This window comes from Tursiops truncatus, chromosome 13, assembly GCF_011762595.2.
Source record: "Tursiops truncatus isolate mTurTru1 chromosome 13, mTurTru1.mat.Y, whole genome shotgun sequence".
NCBI classification, from domain to species: Eukaryota; Metazoa; Chordata; class Mammalia; order Artiodactyla; family Delphinidae; genus Tursiops; species Tursiops truncatus.
The window spans coordinates 6,175,525-6,195,126 of record NC_047046.1 but is presented as its reverse complement, the minus strand read 5'-3'; the positions used below and the strand labels follow the sequence as shown (position 1 = coordinate 6,195,126).

Here is a 19,602-nt window from a genome sequence, read left to right as displayed (position 1 = left end):
GAGTAGGCAAAGGTTTTAATGTGGATGCACCTTTAGGCATTGGAAAGAGCTGATGCAGAAAACAGGCGTGATGTTTGAAATGACTGAAACATTCACCTTGGAAAACATGTTTGCTATGGAGCTTCACACACACACGGATGTTCTCAACGAGATTGTGACGTCGGCCGTCAAGGAGATAGCCATTGAGAAGGTAGGACTATTTTTGGTTGTAAAACGGTACAGAAAAAAAAGAGAATTTTTTTTTTTAATTCAGAGAGAAGACCCGTTTGCCCTGATACCTGTTATGTTTGAGCAAGAAAGAATGATCTGTTCTAGAAATAGAATTTCTGCCCCAGTTAAATGTTGTAGTTCTTAATTATAGTTTCACTCTTGACTTATTTATTAAAGAAATAATGGGTGGGGGTTTCCCTGGTGGCGCAGTGGTTGAGAATCTGCCTGCCGAAGCAGGGGACACGGGTTCAAGCCCTGGTCTGGGAAGATCCTACATGCCGCGGAGCAACTAGGCCCGTGAGCCACAACTACTGAGCCTGTGCATCTGGAGCCTGTGCTCCGCAACCAGAGAGGCCACGATAGTGAGAGGCCCGTGCACCGCGATGAAGAGTGGCCCCCGCTTGCCGCAACTAGAGAAAGCCCTCGCACAGAAACGAAGACCCAACACAGCCAAAAATAAATAAATAATTTTTTTTTTTTTTTTTTTGCGGTACGTGGACCTCTCACTGTTGTGGCCTCTCCCGCTGCGGAGCACAGGCTCCGGACGCGCAGGCTCAGCGGCCATGGCTCACGGGCCCAGCCGCTCTGCGGCATGTGGGATCTTCCCGGACCGGGGCATGAACCCGCGTCCCCTGCATCAGCAGGCAGTACTCTCAAGCACTGCGCCACCAGGGAAGCCCAATAAATATTTTTTTTTTAAAAAAAGAAAGAAATAATGGGTGTTCCAGGTAGAAAACTGAGAAATCATTCATAATTCTACCACCTGAAGATAAATTGTCTTTATTATTTTTATTTTTTTATTATTATTTTAAAAAAATATTTAATTTTTTGGCTGTGTGGGCTCTTAGTTGCAGCATGTGGGATCTTTAGTTGTGGCATGTGGACTCTTAATTGCAGCATGCATGCAGGATCTAGTTCCCTGACCAGGGATTGAACCCGTGTCCCCTGCATTGGCAGGCAGATTCTTAACCACTGCTGCCACCACGGAAGTCCCTCCTTTAACACTTTAAAATGCATATACAGGGAATTCTCTGGTGGTGCAGTGGTTAGGGCTCTGCGCTTCCACTGCAGGGGGCCCAGGTTTGATCCCTGGTTGGGGAACTAAGATCCCGCATGCCACAGAGTTGCACAACCAAACAAAAAAATGCATACACACATGTATACACACATGTACACATGTATCCATGGATACACATACACACGGATGTATAAAATATACACGCACATCCACATACATGAGTAGTATGCCCATGCACATACATGCCCACACATATATACACATAACATGCACCTATATACATGTACATAAACACACATGTATCACATACATATATGCACACGTATGCACAGACACCATATACCCATAATATACATACATACATATGCACACATATACACCACCTATATACATACTTTTATATACACATATGCATAAATATTAACAGGGTGTTTTTGAAAATGTCATAAAAATAGGCATATTAATTTGTAATTTGATTTTTTTTTTTTTTTTTTTTTTTGTGGTACGCGGGCCTCTCACTGTTGTGGCCTCTCCTGTTGCAGAGCACAGGCTCCGGACACACAGGCTCCGGACTCACAGGCTCAGTGGCCATGGCTCACGGGCCTAGCCGCTCCGCGGCATGTGGGATCCTCCCGGGCCAGGGCACGAACCCGTGTCCCCTGCATCGGCAGGCGGACTCTCAACCACCGCGCCCCCGGGGAAACCCTGTAATTTGATTTTCTTGCTTAACAGTAGAGTAAACAGAGGGGCAGGATCTCATGAGGATGTAGAGTGGAGGCAGATTACAGAATTTAGACCCTGGTTCTGACACTCAGTAGCCGAGTGAACGTGGCAAGCTGACCCCTCTCTGAGCCCCAGTTCCCGCCTCTGTAAAGTGTGGGTAATAATAATCCCTCCCTCACTGAGGTGCTTTGAGGACTAAGGAGATCGTGAATGGCACGTGCTTACCAGAGCAAGTGCTTGGTAAATGATGACTAGGATTACCAGAATCTCTGCTTATTTGGAACACTGACTGGAAGTCTGGGTTTGAGTTGATCCATGGCAAACTCAGGAAGTTGCTGTTGGGTTGGGGTTCTGTTTTTTCAATCCTTGTGCCTGAATCATTCTTTTCATATTCCTGGCCAGGCTGTGAAGGAAATCCTGGACACATGGGAAAATATGAAATTTACCGTCGTCAAGTATTACAAAGGCACCCAGGAGCGAGGCTACATCTTGGGGTCTGTTGATGATATTATCCAGTGCCTGGATGACAACACTTTCAACCTGCAAAGCATCTCAGGAAGCAGATTTGTGGGGCCTTTTCTGCAGACTGTTCACAAATGGGAGAAAATGCTTTCTCTAATAGGGGAAGTCATTGAGGTGAGAAAAAAGACGCACGAAAGATGGAAAGGTGCAGATTCATAGCAGGAAGGAAACTTTGTATGAGAATATTTTGTGCACAGAAACTAATGATCCTCTTTCATACTTTTTCTGTCTTTGATTTATTTTGGGGGGAGGGATGATTAGAAGCATCAATCTGAGTTTTAATTTCAATGAATGCATTTTTAATTTCCACAACTCCTAATCAGTGCTTTTTCATATGTCCTTATTCTTGTTTAATTCTGTCCTGTTCTTGTTGCAAGAATGCTTTCACCTCTTGTATCACATTGAAGAATTTAAACATATTTAAAGCTCTTTTCTGATTTCCTTCTACTTTTTATTTTCTTAGGACAGAATCCCCCCCACCACTTTTTTTTTTTTGGTGACTCTCTTTCATGGTAGGGGTTTTTTCTCTGTGTGACTTTGATTTTTCTTATATTAGGGGGTGTAGGGCTTTCTTGCTTTGTGTCCAGACCTCTGTGAGCAACCCAGGCTCATTTCACCAGTTTTGTGTGGCTGCCTTGTTTTCTTCCTCAGACCTAGGCAAGTGCCTTATACTTGCCACACCCTGAGCTTGGGGTGGGATGGAGCCAGGCCTGCTTCCCTGGCTAGGAGTGTGGTCATGCATGGGCTTCCGTCACTTGCTTTTTTAAATTTGTTTTTTGTCTATTACTGAAACTTTTTTTTAAACTTTTAATTTAATTTTTTAAATTGAAGTGTAGTTGATTTACAATGCTGTGCGGATTTTCTATTACTTTTTATTAGTGGCATCTGTTAGCCTGGATATAGTACTGCTTTTTTTCTTTGTTAGGACAAAATTTTTTTAATTGACATGAAATTTATGGAACATACAATTACCCGTTTTACAGTCCACAATTCGGTGGCATTTAGTCGATTCACAATGTTGTGCGACCACCACCTCTATCTAGTTCCAGAACATTTTCATCATCTCTAAAGAAATTCCCATGCCCATTAAACAGCAATTACTCCCTACTTCCCCTCCCTCCAGCCTCTGACAACCATCAGTCTATTTTCTGTCTCTGTGAATTTACCTATTGTGGGTACTTCACGTAAATGCAATCATATAGTATGTGGCCTTTGTGTCTGGCTTCTTTCACTTAGAATCATATTTTCAAGGTTCATCTATGTTGTAGAATGTGTCAGTGCTTCATTCTTTTTTGTGGCTGAATCGTATTCCATTTTGTGGATGGACCACATTTTGTGTATCCCGTTCACCTGTTGATGGACATTTGGGTTGTTTCCACCTTTTGGTTCATGAAATAGTGCTTCTCTAAGTGTTGGTGTACAACTACTTTTTGAGTTCCTGTTTTCAGTTCTTCTGGGTCTATGCCTAGGAGTGGAATTGTGGGTCATGTAGTATTTGGATCAGTTTTTGCTTGGGCTTCTGCACGGTTTGTCCTTTGGGTCACGGGGCTCCAATGCCTGCTCACAACTAGAAGCTTCCTCCCTGTCCCAGGCTGGGGTGGAGAGTTTTCTTTTGCTTTTGAGTGTAGCTGTGTATTTTAGAATATTTAGCTATGCTTCCTCTATCATTCCTATATATTTGGAAAGGAGTGTATGCACTCACTCTGCCCTCTTGCCTGGAAAGTCTTATGACCTGAGTTGGTTTAAATCTCTCCCGTGTTAAGGTGGGATTTTGCCATACACACCTCGAGGTACCTGGGAACCTGTGTTGATGATAACATTGTGCATTTACAGGTTTGGATGTTGGTTCAGAGAAAATGGATGTATCTGGAAAGCATCTTTATTGGTGGAGATATCAGATCACAACTTCCAGATGAAGCAAAGAAGTTTGACAACATCGATAAAGTATTTAAAAGGGCAAGTGACTGGCTTCTGTTTTAGTCTTGAAAGAAGAACAGTGATTTGAGATACTTTTACTTACATATTTGCATGTAGTATTTTGTCTATTAGTAGCTTCTCAATTTTTTCTGTCATTATATATGAACTTAATCTCTTCAGTAAAAATTTCTGTTTGATCTTAAGCCACTGGCCTATGGCACCAGAAGGTTTTCATATTTATTTTTTATTATAAAAGTAGTACTTGTGGGAATTCCCTGGTGGTCCAGTGGCTAGGGCTCCGCGCTTCCACTTCAGGGAGTGTGGTTTCGATCCCTGGTCTGGGAACTAAGATCCCACATGACGCATGGCAAAAATAAAAAAGGAAAAAATAGTACTTCTGTAAAAAGCTTGGGAAAATGTAGAAAAGCAGGGGAAAATGTATCTTCCATAGTTCTATCGCGTTTAATATATATTTCTTTTATCTTTTTTCTATGTATATGGGTTAAAAACACGCTAATAAAGATATTTTATATAATCCTATCTTATCATTTTCTCTTAATATTATAAGAAACATAGTTTATATTATGAAACTATCTGAGAAAATGTTTTAATGCCTTTATATGTTCTGGTGAGTGGCTTGACATTAATTTAGTTGATTATTGTCTAGTAACTGGACATCTTGTTTGAAGCGAAATTCTTTGCTTTCATAAATAATTTGCAGTTTGTGTCTAAAGTTTTTTCCATATTTAGGGTATCTGACGATAGATTGTTTACAAGTAAATTACCCATGAGAGACTATGCTCATTTTAAAGTCCTTCCAGAAAGAGTGGTACCAGTGGTCACTGCTGCTAGTAATTAGTGGGGCGAGGATTTTCACCCAGCCCACCTGACCTCAAAGCCCAGGTACTTTGCTACTCAGCGATGCTGTTGTATTCTCCAGTTACGGGCAGCCAGCTCCCGTTTTGGATCTCTTTTGTCCATTAGAGTTTATGATTTTTTTTCTTATCCATCTGCATAAGCTTTTTTTGAAACTTAAAAAAGTTATGCAACAGATACCTATTCATTATATAGAAGGACTTAGACATTATAAAAAAGCAAAAAGAAAGAAAGAAAGAAAAAGAAAGGAAAAAATAGCTACAATCGCACGCCCAAGATAAACATTTCAATAGTTCAACATGTATCTTTCCAGAATTTGTTAATTCCTATGTAAACATATCAATAAATATGTAATTATTCTATGAAATAGGATCATTCTTATCAGTATGATCTTTTTAAAATTTAACATCCTCATCATATATGTCAATAAATAAACATCTAAATTGTCACAGCAAATTTTGACCTAATTCCCTCTCGTTGGACATTTAGACTATTTCCTTTTCTTTCTTTTCCTTTCTTATCATTATGTTTTTGCCATTATATAGAGTGGGGAATATTCAGGTGCATACAAATTGCTCCGAGTGAAACTGCTGGCTTTATTCACCCAGCAAATGCTGATGGAGGGTCAGCTGTGTGCAGACACTGTTGTAGGCACTTGGGGAAACACTGAACAAAAGACAGAAAGATCTCTTCTCAGGGCAGCTGACCTTCTAGCGGGAAGATGGAAAAAAAATAAACATCGGAAATAAGTAAGTTATGTATATATAGTATGTTAGAAAGTATTTACTTATTTATTTTGAAATTTTTAAATAGATATTTATTTATTTAGCTGCTCCGGGTCTTAGTTGTGGCACGCGGGATGTTTGTTGCCACATGTGGGATTTTAGTTGCGGCACGTGGGATCTAGTTCCCTGACTAGGGATTGAACCCCGGGCCCCCTGCATCGGGAGAGTGGAGTTTTAGCCACTGGACCACCAGGGAAGTCCCTGAAGGTGCTTATTTAAACACTTAACAGTTTTTGCCAATTTGGCCTCCCTGAAGGCGGGGTTCTGGTTTGTCGGGTTTGCTCTGTTGTGCCTGGACCCTGGCAGATGCCCACCCGGGACAGGAGCCGGGCTCCTGCTTCCCTGGCTTGACAGCTGTCCTCTTGACTTTGTCCAGATCATGGGCGAGACCTTGAAAGACCCCGTGATCAAGAGATGCTGTGAGGCCCCGAACCGCCTCAAAGACCTGCAGAACATCAGCGAGGGCCTGGAGAGGTGCCAGAAGAGCCTGAACGACTACTTGGATTCCAAGAGGAACGCCTTCCCCAGGTTCTTCTTCATTTCTGATGACGAGTTGCTCAGCATCCTGGGCAGCAGTGACCCCCTCTGCGTCCAGGAGCACATGATCAAGGTCGGCCCCCCGGGGCTCCCAGGGGAGGGGTGGCGTAAGCTCTGTAACTGCAGCTTGTTGTATTCAAGTCTTCTACACAGTTCGGTTCAACCGAGGGGTTTAAGACTGTGAACCACTGCTGGGGTTTTTATTTGAAGCATAAATCTGATGAAATCCACTGTAGTCTGAAGTCACACCAGCACTCAGCTGCTATCTGTTGCTCTTTTTCCACAGTCCCCCAAACAACATTTTTTAGAGAAACTAAAACAATACAGAAATACACAAAGACTAATATAGTAAGCAGAGAGACAATACAGGATAGTGGTATAGCACATCCAGCCAGGTTGTCTGAGTTCGAATCCTGACTCTACATGGATTTGCTGTGTGACCTTTGGCAAGTTACTTAACCTCTCTGGGCATCAGTTTTCTTCTCTGTAAATGCAGATAACTCCAATTATAAAAATTTATAACGATAAAGATTAAATGGGTTAATATTTGTAAAGTACTTAGAACAGTGCCTGACTTACAGTGTTGGCTAAAGAACCTTATCTGCCACCCAGAATTGACACTCTTATTACCAGTTAGTCATATTTGCTTTGTCTCTTTTTTTGTAAAATAAATTTGTAGAGATAAAGTTGACATACTCTTCATTCCATCCCCGTTCACAGTTCTTCCTCCACTTTCAAGAGGCAGCCACTATCATGGCTGTGATGTGATTCCTTCCAGCCCATGTTTTCATACTTTTACATAAACTTATGTGTATCTGTGAGCGATATTGAATGGCAGGAAACACAACAGACAAAACTATCTCTTATGATAGAGAATCAGAGCTGGGCCAGGAGTAATCTTTGGTCAACTAATCAAAGCTCTATATTTAGTATCAGCCCAGAGCAAGGTTTCTCAGCCTTGGCACTATTGGCATCTTGGGCCAAATAATTTTTTTCTCTCTCTCTGTGTATATGTGTGTGTCGGGGGTGGGAGTCCCGTGCATTGCAGGATGTTCAATTGCACGGGGGTCCTGTGCATTGTAGGATGTTCAGCAGCATCTCTGACCTCTACCCAAAAGATGCCAGGAGCATCCCTCTCCAGCTGTGACGACCAAAAATGTCTCCAGACGGCGCCCAGTGTCCCCTGGGGGCAAAATCATCCGTGGTGGAGAACCAGTGTTTTCGAGCAATTCCTTTATTCCAAATAAATAAAGCACTAAGGATCAAGTACTTAATGCAACACTTTTCCTTCGATGAATGCTGATTTCAGCTGGTCCGTATATCCAGATACCTCTCTATATCAGCATATACCCTAGAATCTCAAGTGTGTGTGTTGGGGGGGAGTCTGTCTTCTCTCTCTTTCTTTTTGTTTAATCTACCACCGACCTTTGCATAGTTCAGGATAAGCGAAAGTACCCAATGAACGTTAGTCATTGAATGAATGGACATCTATTTAGCATGTGGTCTCTGATGCTATTGCTGGCATCCTGGCAGCGCTGATGTGTGATGAGGCACTGCAGGCTGTTCTTTGATTCCAGAACCCAGGGAAGGTATTACAGGGTGGCTTCTCCCACTGTATTGCAGATGTACGACAACATAGCACTGCTGAGGTTTAATGACGGGGACAGTGGAGAAAAACTGGTGTCTGCCATGATTTCAGCAGAAGGAGAGGTCATGGAGTTCCGGAAGATCATCCGGGCCGAGGGGCGCGTGGAGGACTGGATGACAGCAATTTTGAATGAAATGCGAAGAACTAACAGGCTAATTACCAAAGAGGCTATCTTTAGATACTGTGAAGACAGAACCAGGTAAGATTGTAAATGTGATTGTGTGTTACTTTATCATATTTATGGTCATAATGAATCAATTTTCAAGGTTTGGAGTCGATCAACTGACATTTCAAATGAGGTTTTCTTTTCCTGCCGTAGCTAAATAAGCTGATGTATAGCTGTCCTGTAAGGATCACCTCATATAGCACGTCTCAAAGTGTGGTCCCCGGACCGGCAGCATCAGGGTCCCTGGGAGCCTGTTAGAAATGCATATTCCTGGGCCCCATCCCAAACCTGCCCCAACAGAAATTCTCGAGGGACTTCCCTGCTGCTCCAGTGGGTAAGACTTCATGCTCCCAATGCAGGGGGCCCGGGTTCAATCCCTGATTGGGGAACTAGATCCCACATGCGTGCTGCAACTAAGAGTTCACATGCTGCAACCAGGAAGTCCACATGCTGCAGCTAAGATCCCGCGTGCTGCAACTAAGACTTGGTGCAGCCAAAACAAACAAACAAACAAATAGATATCAGAAAAAAGAAAAGAAATTCTCAGGGTGGGGCCCAGGGATCTGGGTTTTCACAATATCCCAGGGGATTCTGAGCTCAGGTGTGAGAACCTAGTGACCCACCAGAGACCAGGTGTTCATTAAGGTGGATTCTATGTGTAGGTTAACGGGTAAAGTTGTTTCTAAAGTATTTGATGAATTTCAACCATTCTTTGATTTTTGTGGCCTAGAAGCTTCCAAGCACCGAGCTGAACCACGCCTGATCCTAGTGGCTAAGAGGGCTGAACTCAAAGCCCGCAAAGCATCTTTGGGTAACTTTCCAGGAGAGCTGTGTATTTGGCAGGGCCTTTGTGCAGACACAAAGTCTTTATTATTATGAGAACACCGTCCTCTTGGTTTCGCCTGCTGCCTTTTTGATTTTGCAGACTGAAAATGTCTGTTTAAATAAGTTATTAGAACAGAGCATAATATTTGTCTGATTAGGATCCTGCTTTTTCTTAGGTTCTGCACCATGTAAAAAAATTGGTACCTCTTTATATAATCAGGTGTCTATATATATATATATATATATATATATATATATATATATATATATACATACATACATACATACATTCAGTGGTGTATTAGTAAACTAGCTCTCTGGGAAAAGAAAAGCTTTGCTGTAGAGCATTTCCCAATTCCCATCGTGTAAATACTCCCACATGTCTGATTTCAAGAAGGCTAAATGGAGGGAATTCCCTGGCAGTCCAGTGGTTAAGACTCTACCCTTTCACTGCCAAGGGCCTGGGTTCGGTCCCTGGTTGGGGAACTGAGAGCCAGCAAGCTGCGTGGCATGGCCAAAATTAAACAAAACAAAACAAAACAAAACAAAAACACTGAATGGAATAATGGTAAGAAGTTTAACACACCACTTGCAAAATTCCTGAATATTTGTCAGTTACCTCTCATGAGCTGATAGGAGGTGGCCTTAACCCATCATGGGCTGTATTCATTCATTTTACTAGCGTTTACTGGATTCCTGCTCTGGGCTAATCACTGTGCTTGATGCTGTTTCAACACTGAACTAGACAGAAACCACTGCCCTTCAGAAGCGGAATATCTAAAAATCTCTGCAGTGTTCCCAAATTGCATGAATTTTATATCCGCATTTATTCATTTTATTTGCCTCATAACTGCTACTTTGCCAGGGTGTTGCTATGTGTGACAACGTGTGGTTGGTGGAAGACAGAGTTAAGAGAATTCAACCTGATTAATCGGGAAATGTCTGAGCCACCCTTTCCTCACCTAAATACCGCTCTGCTAAAGCGCACTTGTCGCTCCTAATGAAGGGGGTGAGTCACTGAAATGATAATATTGATTTACGTGAGCGGACATGTTTCAGCATCACTGAGAGCACAGGCCCAGCTGTATGTAGCCCCAGAGCACACCCGCTGTCCTGGGATTTGCCAGACACCATCACGTTCATCTTAGCTCTGCCCTGAACCACTTGATTTTCTCTGGTTATAGTGTTTCCACCTCTCCTGATTTCCTACTTCCCAGGTTTGTTGCCTGTCGCAAGATCCACCTTTGTTCATTTCAGTACCGTCCTCTGGACCTCCATCACCTTCGTTACATCTCTCTTGTGTGTCGGGAACACAACTATACATACTATTTAGGTTTTAGAGGCACCGCACAATTTTAACACAAGATGTTAAAGCCAAATGCTTTTTATTGTTTTAAGTATTCTTTATAATTTATTTTGCCATTAATTGCCCATCATCAAGATAATGACTCGTCATTTGCAGTCACTTTTACTGGATTGGAACTTATAGCTCTGGGTCCATTATTTTTTTAGGTACGATTTAGAAGAAAAGTTTACCCTAATGTGTTTCAAGGCACTTACCAGCTTTGGAAATTAGTATGTCAGTAGGGGAAATCCAAGCGGCTGATAAACATGTGAAAAGAGGAAAGACTTCACTGGTCATCCAGGATCTGCAGATTAAGGCCGAATGAGATATTGTTTTGTTTACCTTTCAGATTGGCAAAAAATTCAAAAGAATATAACGCCTAGTGCTGGCGAGGGTGTGGTGAGAAGGACAGCAGTATGCATGGCTGGTGGGGGGACGGATTGCTACAACGTTTTAAAGTAATTTGACTTTTCCTATTAAAATAAACTATCAGAAAAGTGCTTTTGTACTGGTCGCCCTGCACTTGGGATTCTGGTCCATAACACTAGAAGCCGCTCTGACTCCTCAGGATGTGCATAAAGCAGGGTTTCTCGCCATCGGTGCTGTTGACATCTGAGGCCGGATAATTCTTTGCTGTGGGAGACCGTCCTGTTTATTGTAGGATGTTTACCAGCATCCCTGGCCTCTAGCACCCACTAGATGCCAGCAATACCCTTTCCCCCAGTTGTGACAACCAAAAATGCCTCCAGACAGTGCCAGACAATGTAGAGAGATGTTTACCGCGATATCGTTTGTATTGGCAAAAGAACTGGAAGCAACTTGAATAGACATCAGTGCGGAAACGTCTGCTTAAATTGCGATCCTTTGATGCTCTGAAATATCGTGCAGCTTTGACGAGGACCTGGTCAGACCTATGTCCGTTGACCTATACGCATGCCCACTAGAACCAATAGGTGAGAAAAGCAAGGTGCAGTGTAGCTTGTGTTCCCTGATGCCGATTTTGGAGAAACAGCCCTTACAACCCCTTCTCCCCATATTTGTGTATCTTGAACTTTGAACAGGTCTGTATGAGAATGGAAAAGAGTGCCGAGTGACACTCAGGAAACTATAACAAGGAACCATGGGGGTGTGTGGTCAGAGATAATTAATTTTTTTGTTGGAATTTTTTTTTTTTTGCGGTACGCGGGCCTCTCACTGTTGTGGCCTCTCCCGTTGCGGAGCACAGTCTCCGGACGCGCAGGCTCAGCGGCCATTGCTCACGGGCCCAGTCGCTCTGCGGCACGTGGGATCTTCCCGGACCGGGGCACGAACCCGTGTCCCCTGCATCGGCAGGCGGACTCTCAACCACTGCGCCACCAGGGTAGCCCGGAATTTTTAAAAATTAAAAAATTCTTACAGTATGCCCATAATGTTAAATAATTTTTAAACATCTGTAAAGACACATCTTTAAAGTGATCTGGCATCTTTTACACAGTCATGCACCTGTAACTTTTTCATGTGCATGTCTCTGTTGGCCTGGTGTTTTACTATCTGACCAGAAGAGTTTTATTCTCCTTTGCTTACCTGCAGCTCATACTTTGCCTTCCCTATTCCAGATCAAAGAAATAGATTTTTTTTAAATGAAGTATAGTTGATTTACCATATTGTGTTAGTTTCAGGTGTACAGCAAAGTGATTCAGCTATACACACACTCATATATACATTCCTGATTCTTTTCCTTTATAGGTTACTACAAGATATTGAATATAATTCCCTGTGCTATACAGTAAATCCTTGTTGCTTATCTATTTTATGTATATTGGTTCGTATCTGTTAATCCCATACTCCTAATTTATTTCCCACCTTCCTGTTGAGTAACCATAAGTTTGTTTTCTATGTCTGAGTCTGTTTCTGTTTCATAAATAAGTTCGTTTGTATTAATTTTTAGATTCCACATATAAGTGATATCATATGATGTTTGTCTTTGACTGACTTCACTGAGTATGATCATCTCTAGGTCCATCCGTGTTGCTGCAAATGGCATTATTTCATTCTGTTTTATGGCTGAGTAGTATTCCATTGTAGTAGGTTGCTTCCGTGGCCTGGCTGTTGTAAATAGTGCTGCTGTAAACACTGAGGTGCGTATATCTTTTTGTTTTGGCTGCACCGCGCAGCTTATGGGATCTTAGTTCCCTGACCAGGGATCGAACCCACGCCCACTGCAGTGGAAGTGTGGAGTGTTAACCACTGGGCCGCCAGGGAAGTCCCCATATATCTTTTTGAATTAGAAGTTTTGTCTTTTCCGGATATCTGCCCAGGAGTGGGATTGCTGGATCATACGGTAACTGTATTTTTAGTTTTTGAAGAAGCCTCCATACTGTTCTCTGCAGTGGCTGCACCAGTTTACATTCCCACCAACAGTGCAGGAGGGTTCCCTTCGCTCCACACCCTCTCCAGCGTTTATGTTTGTAGACTTTTTGATGACGGCCGTTCTGACCTGTGTGAGGTGGGACCTCATTGCAGTTTTGATTTGCATTTGTCTAGTAATTAGCATTGTTGAGCACCTTTTCATGTGCCTGTTGGCCATCTGTATGAAAGAAATAGATTCTTTTTTTAATATTTTAATTTTATTGGAGCATAGTTGATTTACAATGTTGTGTCTACACAACATTGTAGTTTTAGTGTGTACAGCAAAGTGATTCAGTTATACATATATTCATTCTTTTTTAGATTCTTGTCTCATATGGGTTATCACAGAATATTGGGTAGAGTTCCCTGAGCTATACAGTAGGTCCTTGTTGGTTATCTGTCTTACATATAGTAGTGTGTGTATGTTCATCCCAAGCTCCTGACTTATCACTCACCCACAAGTTTCCCATTTGGTAACCATGAGTTTGTTTTCGATATCTATGTCTGCTTCTGTTTTGTAAATAAGTTTATTTGTATCTTTTTTAAAAATTAGATTCCACATATGAGTGCTGTCATATGATATTTGTCTTTCTCTGTGTGACTTGCTTTGCTTAGTATGATCATCTCTAGGTCCATCCATGTTGCTGCAAATGGCATTATCTCATTCTTTTTATGACTGAGTAATATTCCATTGTATAAATGTACCACGTCTTCTTTACCCATTCCTCTGTTGATGGACATCTAGGCTGCTTCCACGTCTTGGCTACTGTAAATCGTGCAGCAGTGAACATTGGGGTGCATGTATCCTTCCGGATTATGGTTTTTTCCGGGTATATGTCTAGGAGTGGGATTGCTGGGTCATATGGTAGTTCTATTTTAAGTTTTTTAAAGGAAGCTCCATACTGTTCTCCATAGTAGCTGTACCAATTTACAACAGTGTACAGCAGGATTTCCTTTTGAAAGAATTAGATTCTTGACGGGACCGTTTTCGGTCCCAATCCTGGGAGAATCTCGTTGAAGGTGTGCTTTTCCCTTAGGGTCGACTGGATGCTCCTGTACCAAGGGATGGTGGTGCTGGCCGCCAGCCAGGTGTGGTGGACCTGGGAGGTGGAAGATGTCTTCCGCAAAGTGCAGCAAGGGGAGAAGCAGGCCATGAAGAACTACGGCCAGAAGATGCACCGGCAGATTGATGAGCTGGTCACTCGGATCACCATGTCCTTAAGCAGAAACGACAGAAAGAAATACAACACCGTCCTCATCATCGACGTACACGCCCGAGATATAGTTGACTCTTTCATACGGGACAGGTAGGGACCTGCCTAGGGCACTGGCATCTCGAAACCTGTCTTTTGTCGTCCTCTGGCCTCTCTCAGCATCTCTCCTTCCTCCCCCTTGTCCACCTTCTTCTGCATCTCTTTCTCTCTTCACTTATACCCCGTTGCTCACCTTCCAGCATTCTCGAGGCCCGGGAGTTCGAATGGGAAAGTCAGCTACGGTTTTACTGGGACCGAGAACCAGATGAGCTGAACATCCGCCAGTGCACGGGGACCTTCAGCTACGGCTACGAGTACATGGGTTTGAACGGGAGGCTGGTTATCACGCCCCTTACGGACCGGATTTACCTGACTCTCACTCAGGTGATTGGCAGCCTGGGTCTCTTGGTGATCGTTCACCTGGGGTTGTGTGTTTTTCTCTAAGGGTGACTATGTTAATTGTGATGGTGTACTGGGTTGACCAGTGTCCCCTACCCTGCCCCAAATTCAGGTCTGCTCGGAAGCTCGGATGTGACCTTATTTAGAAATAGGGTCTTGGCAGATCGAATTAGTTAAGGATTGGGGTGAGAACATCCTGGATTAGGGCCCTAATACCAGTGACTGATGTCCTTGTAAGAAGAGAAGAGAACACAGAGACACAGAGAAAGTGATGTGAAGACGGAGGCAGAGACAGGAGGGATGCGACCACAAGCCAGGGACACCTGGGGCCACCAGAAGCTGGAAGAGGCCAGGAAGGATCCTCCCCTGGAGCCTTCGGAAGGAGTGTGGCCCTACCCACACCTTGATTTCAGACTTTTAGCCTCCAGAACTGTGAAAGAATACATTTCTGTTGTTTTAAGCCAGCCAGTTTGTGGTACTTTGTTACGGCAGCCCCAGGAAGTTAATGCTGAGAGTAAGGGATGTTACACTTTCAAAATCTATATAAAAGAGTTTCCATTTGGAATATGACCTACGTGCCACCTTTTGGGATTGGGCTGTTGCAAGTTCAGGCGGCCCCTAAAACCACCCTCAGGTTCAATAGTTTGCTAAAAGAAATGACAGAATTCAGTAAAGCCATTATGGTCCTGGTTATGGTTTTTGCAGCAAATGGATACAGATCAAAATCAGCAATGGAGGAAGGCATAGGACAGGGTCCAGGAGCTTCCAGCCTTCAGTTTTCTCTCTGATGCAGCTGTCCAGACAGCATCATTTCCTCTGGCAGCTCTGTGTGGCCGCATGTGTGAAGTCCTGCCACCCATGGAAGCCCACCGAGCCTTGGTGGCCAGCGCTTTAACTGGGGGCTTGTCATGCAGACATGACTGACCCCCTGAATGACTGACCTTAGTCCCCAGACCCTGCAGAAGTTGACCTGATGATACCATGTGGCCCAAGGCTCCCACCATAAATCACATTGTTAGACTGTCCAGCGTGGCCCAAGGTCCCCAGATAAACAAGGACACCCTTCTCAGGCAGGGCATTCTGAGGGCTTAGAGGTCAGCTCCTAGGATCTAGAGACAAAGGGCCAAACCTTTCTTTGGGCACAGTTAATCCTTCCCTGCACAGATGTCCATGTTTCCATGAGCCTCAGCTCTGGGAACTGCTATAGGCACTGTGCTCAGGGTGGGTACAGAGTCCAGCATATTGCAGAGTCCCTGGTTCCTATATAATGGGGGGCCGGGTGGGCGGTGGTCAGTGGAGGTCAACGGAGAAAGACAGAAAAGAAATGTTAAACATGGTGACTGTCAGGGACTTCCCTGGCGGTCCAGTGGTTAAGACTTCGCCTTCCAATGCAGGGGGTGCAGGTTCGATCCCTGATTGGGGAGCTGAGATCCCACATGCCTCAGGGCCAAAAAACCAAACATAAAACAGAAGCAATATTGTAACAAATTCAATAAAGACTTAAAAAAAAATGGTGACTGTCAGAAAAGGTGAGTGTGAACTGGTCCATTGCCATTTATATACTCCTGCACAGACTGTCACAAACTGGGAATTGACACCTGTTTCTTTCCGTGAATCAGACAACGTATGTTTTGCATTTGGCTTCTAACAGGCGCTGTCCATGTATCTGGGTGGGGCCCCTGCTGGCCCAGCAGGTACTGGCAAAACTGAGACCACCAAGGACCTGGCCAAAGCCTTGGGCTTGCTCTGTGTTGTAACCAACTGCGGCGAAGGCATGGATTACAAAGTAAGGCCCTGGCGTCACTTCTGGTACGGTCTTCTTAGGCGGAGAGCTAAAAGGGGGACAGCGTGGGAAGGCATTTCACCCCATACGCTTCCATGAGATGACATGGTGACAGCTGGAGGAACATAGTAGGAAACGTTTCACCATCACAGTCTAGGAACTTGGCTGTATCTCTTTGTTAGCAGCATGTAGGGCAAGAGTCCCAAACTAAATGCCCACTGGAGTCAGCTAGATAGTGTAAATGAATAAAGCAGCAGACAGACGATAGAGAGTGGTGGGGACTGTGGCCAACTGGAAAGCAAAGCTCCGTCTAAAGGGGGAGCCGCTATTGCGCTTAGGTCAATTGTTGCCACTTGGAAAAGTGGACCCAGTGTTAGATTTTCCAGCATCTCAAGAGAAGCCAGAAATCTGGGTTTTTACGTTAAAATCCTTAATTTGTGAAATCCTTGAACTTAATTACAAAACAAAAATAGAGTCACAGATGTAGAAAAACTTACGGTTACCAGGGGGAAAGAGAAGGAGGGATAAATTGGGAGATTGGGATGGACATATATACACTACTCTATATAAACTAGATAACTGGTAAGGACCTACTGTATAGCACAGGGAACTCTACTCAATACTCTGTAATGGCCTATATGGGAAGAGAATCTAAAAAAGAGTGTATGTATGTATATGTATAACTGATTCACTGTGCTGTACACCTGAAACTAACACAACATTGTAAATCAACTATAGTCTAATACAAATCTTTAAAAAAATCCTTAATTTGTGAAATCCTATGAGTGGTAGCTGGCCCACGAGAGGCCTTGGAAGTCTTGCCAGGAAGACCCACTCCTGGGGTGGCTCTTCTCTGCCAATCTGATGAGCGTCATTTGCTTTTTTTATTTTTTATTTTTAAAATTTTTATTGGAGTAGAGTTGCTTTACAATGTTGTGTTAGTTTCTGCTGTACAGCAAAGTGAATCAGCTATGCATATACATATATCCCCTCTTTTTTGGATTTCTTTCCCATTTCGGTCACTACAGAACACTGAGTAGACTTCCCTGTGCTCTACAGTAGGTTCTGATTGTCGTTCGCTTTTAATTTAGAAAATGGTATCCATACATGGATTGCTTGCAGTTTTCAAGATGAAAATTGCCCTTGTCCTGACACTTCTTTCATCCCAGGCCGTCGGGAAGATTTTCTCGGGCATGGCTCAGTGTGGGGCTTGGGGCTGTTTTGACGAGTTTAATCGCATCGATGCCTCCGTGCTCTCAGTCATCTCGTCCCAGATCCAGACGATCCGAAACGCTCTGATCCATCAGTTGACCAGGTTCCAGGTGAGGATAAGTGTGAAGCCAGCCCGGATCATGTCCCCAGGCTGGGAACGTGCTGAAATATCAGGTGGTGGACAGTCGTCTATCCAGACCAGGTTCCCCCTAGATGAAGATTTGCCCAACTTCTGCTTTCAAATGGAGATAGTTGGGTTTCCCCAAATTATCAACATCTTTGATAATTAAGGACTGTAATAGTCTAAGAACTTCAAAATAATTCCAGACATGTGATCCATAGTTACAGACGGGTAGGGCGGGATTCTCAAATAAGTGATGTGTAAGGCCCCCTTTCAAGGTCAGGAAATATTCTTCCCAAATTTGAGAAAAAACGACTCAAAGAAGAAAAATCAACGTTCCATTCAATCAAAATATCTTCAGTAGAAATTATCACAGTGAACAAGAACATTTGCCTTCGTACTTGGTAAAATTACGGCACTGTAATGAGGAAGATTATTAAGATTGTTATCAAAGTGAAAAGGCAAACTTAAAAATTTTTTGAGAATTTACTAATCTCTCCCCGTCCAACAATACATTTGTAGACTCAAGTTTGGGATGTCTGTATGAAGTTACATCAGATTAAACTGGTTGAGAGTTTGGAGAAACAGGACCGTATGTAATTTAGGTAGCCCAGAGTGAGTTCTCTGACAGACCAGAATGGCTGGACCGTTTCCCTACACTGTGATCCCAGCTTGCTCTACTGCTCCTCTGGCCACTGTCCTTGCCCCTGCGTGCCCTGAACACTTGTCACTTTACGCCACTTGCTCTACAAACATTCCACGCCCTGGGACACCATATGCATCCCTATCTGCTTGGAATTGTCCTTTTTTCTCCTTCACCTGAAAACTCCTGTACATCCTCCAAGGCCCCACAGAGCCTCATTGGGAGATTCAGGACCCAAATTCAGCATGGGTTGGTGAGGATTCCATTGTGGGCACCTCTGCGGCCCTGCACCCCACCTGCTTTCTCCCTGGACCTCAGGGCTCATGGTCAAGAGATTATGTAAACTGGGTACTGTTAAACATTTGAGGATTCTGGATGGATTTCTATTAATTAGTTCTTCTGAAACATTTTAGGGCTGAGCTTACTACTCCCATGGGAGACACATTGAGCCTGCAATGTGTTTGGGTTTCTAGAAGCTGTTTTGTTTTGTTTTGTGTTTTGGGCCGTGCTGTGTGGCATGCAGGATGTGGGATCTTAGTTCCCTGACCGGGGACAGAACGCACTCCCCCTGCAGTGGAAGTGTGGAGTCTTAGCCACTGGACCGCCAGGGAAGTCCCTAGAGCCTGTGTTTTTAAGAGCAGGGCTGTGTCTTGTCTCCAGAGGTTGATCTGGGACTCACATGAGATACTGAGGCGTGGGTGAGTGTAGTCTCAGTGCAGACTTGAGAGACAAGACAGCAGCCTCCATCTCTGGGGAGCATCAGCTCTCAGGCTGGGCTGCCCTCTTGTCCCTGAGGCAGGCTGTGCCTCATAAAAATAAAACATCTGTCGTCTGTCTCTCTGGTGGACCATGAAAAGAAATAGAATAGTAAAATCTTAGTAGAGAGGAAAGTTAAGACAGTTGAAATTCAACTGTAGGCTAAAGAGACTCAAAATATAGAGATTTCTGCATTTTGTTGGTCCATGGGGCCCCTGGAGGACACAGGCTGGTTTCTTGAAGGATGCTGAGGTAGGATTCTGTCGGAAGGGTCCAGGTGACACCCAGGCAGCCAGACCAGCATGAAGGTGGGAATGGGGAGAGAAGTGACAGCTAACATGAATGAAAGTCCACTTTGCACGAAGCAGTGGGCTGGGTGCTCTTGAATATGTTGTCTCGTTTAACTGCCACAGCCTTGCAGAGAAGGAAACAGAGACTCAGAGAGGGTAAGTGACCTGTTGGAGGTCACACAGTG

At 43.7% G+C, this 19,602-nt stretch overlaps 1 protein-coding gene across 8 annotated transcripts in view; it reads left to right on the top strand.

The window, feature by feature from the left end:
• DNAH10 (dynein axonemal heavy chain 10) overlaps nucleotides 1–19,602 on the top strand; it is a 148,167-nt gene that overhangs the window by 58,999 nt on the left and 69,566 nt on the right. For 7 of the 8 annotated variants that reach the window (XM_033836737.2, XM_033836736.2, XM_033836733.2 and 4 more), the window contains 9 exons: nucleotides 37–190; nucleotides 2,354–2,587; nucleotides 4,307–4,429; nucleotides 6,428–6,661; nucleotides 8,212–8,435; nucleotides 13,998–14,267; nucleotides 14,414–14,597; nucleotides 16,264–16,398; nucleotides 17,565–17,717. In XM_033836737.2, the coding sequence (XP_033692628.1) occupies nucleotides 37–190; nucleotides 2,354–2,587; nucleotides 4,307–4,429; nucleotides 6,428–6,661; nucleotides 8,212–8,435; nucleotides 13,998–14,267; nucleotides 14,414–14,597; nucleotides 16,264–16,398; nucleotides 17,565–17,717 (1,711 nt within the window). The remainder of the gene's footprint in view (nucleotides 1–36; nucleotides 191–2,353; nucleotides 2,588–4,306; nucleotides 4,430–6,427; nucleotides 6,662–8,211; nucleotides 8,436–13,997; nucleotides 14,268–14,413; nucleotides 14,598–16,263; nucleotides 16,399–17,564; nucleotides 17,718–19,602) is intronic. The other variant, XM_073789938.1, reaches the window with a different exon arrangement.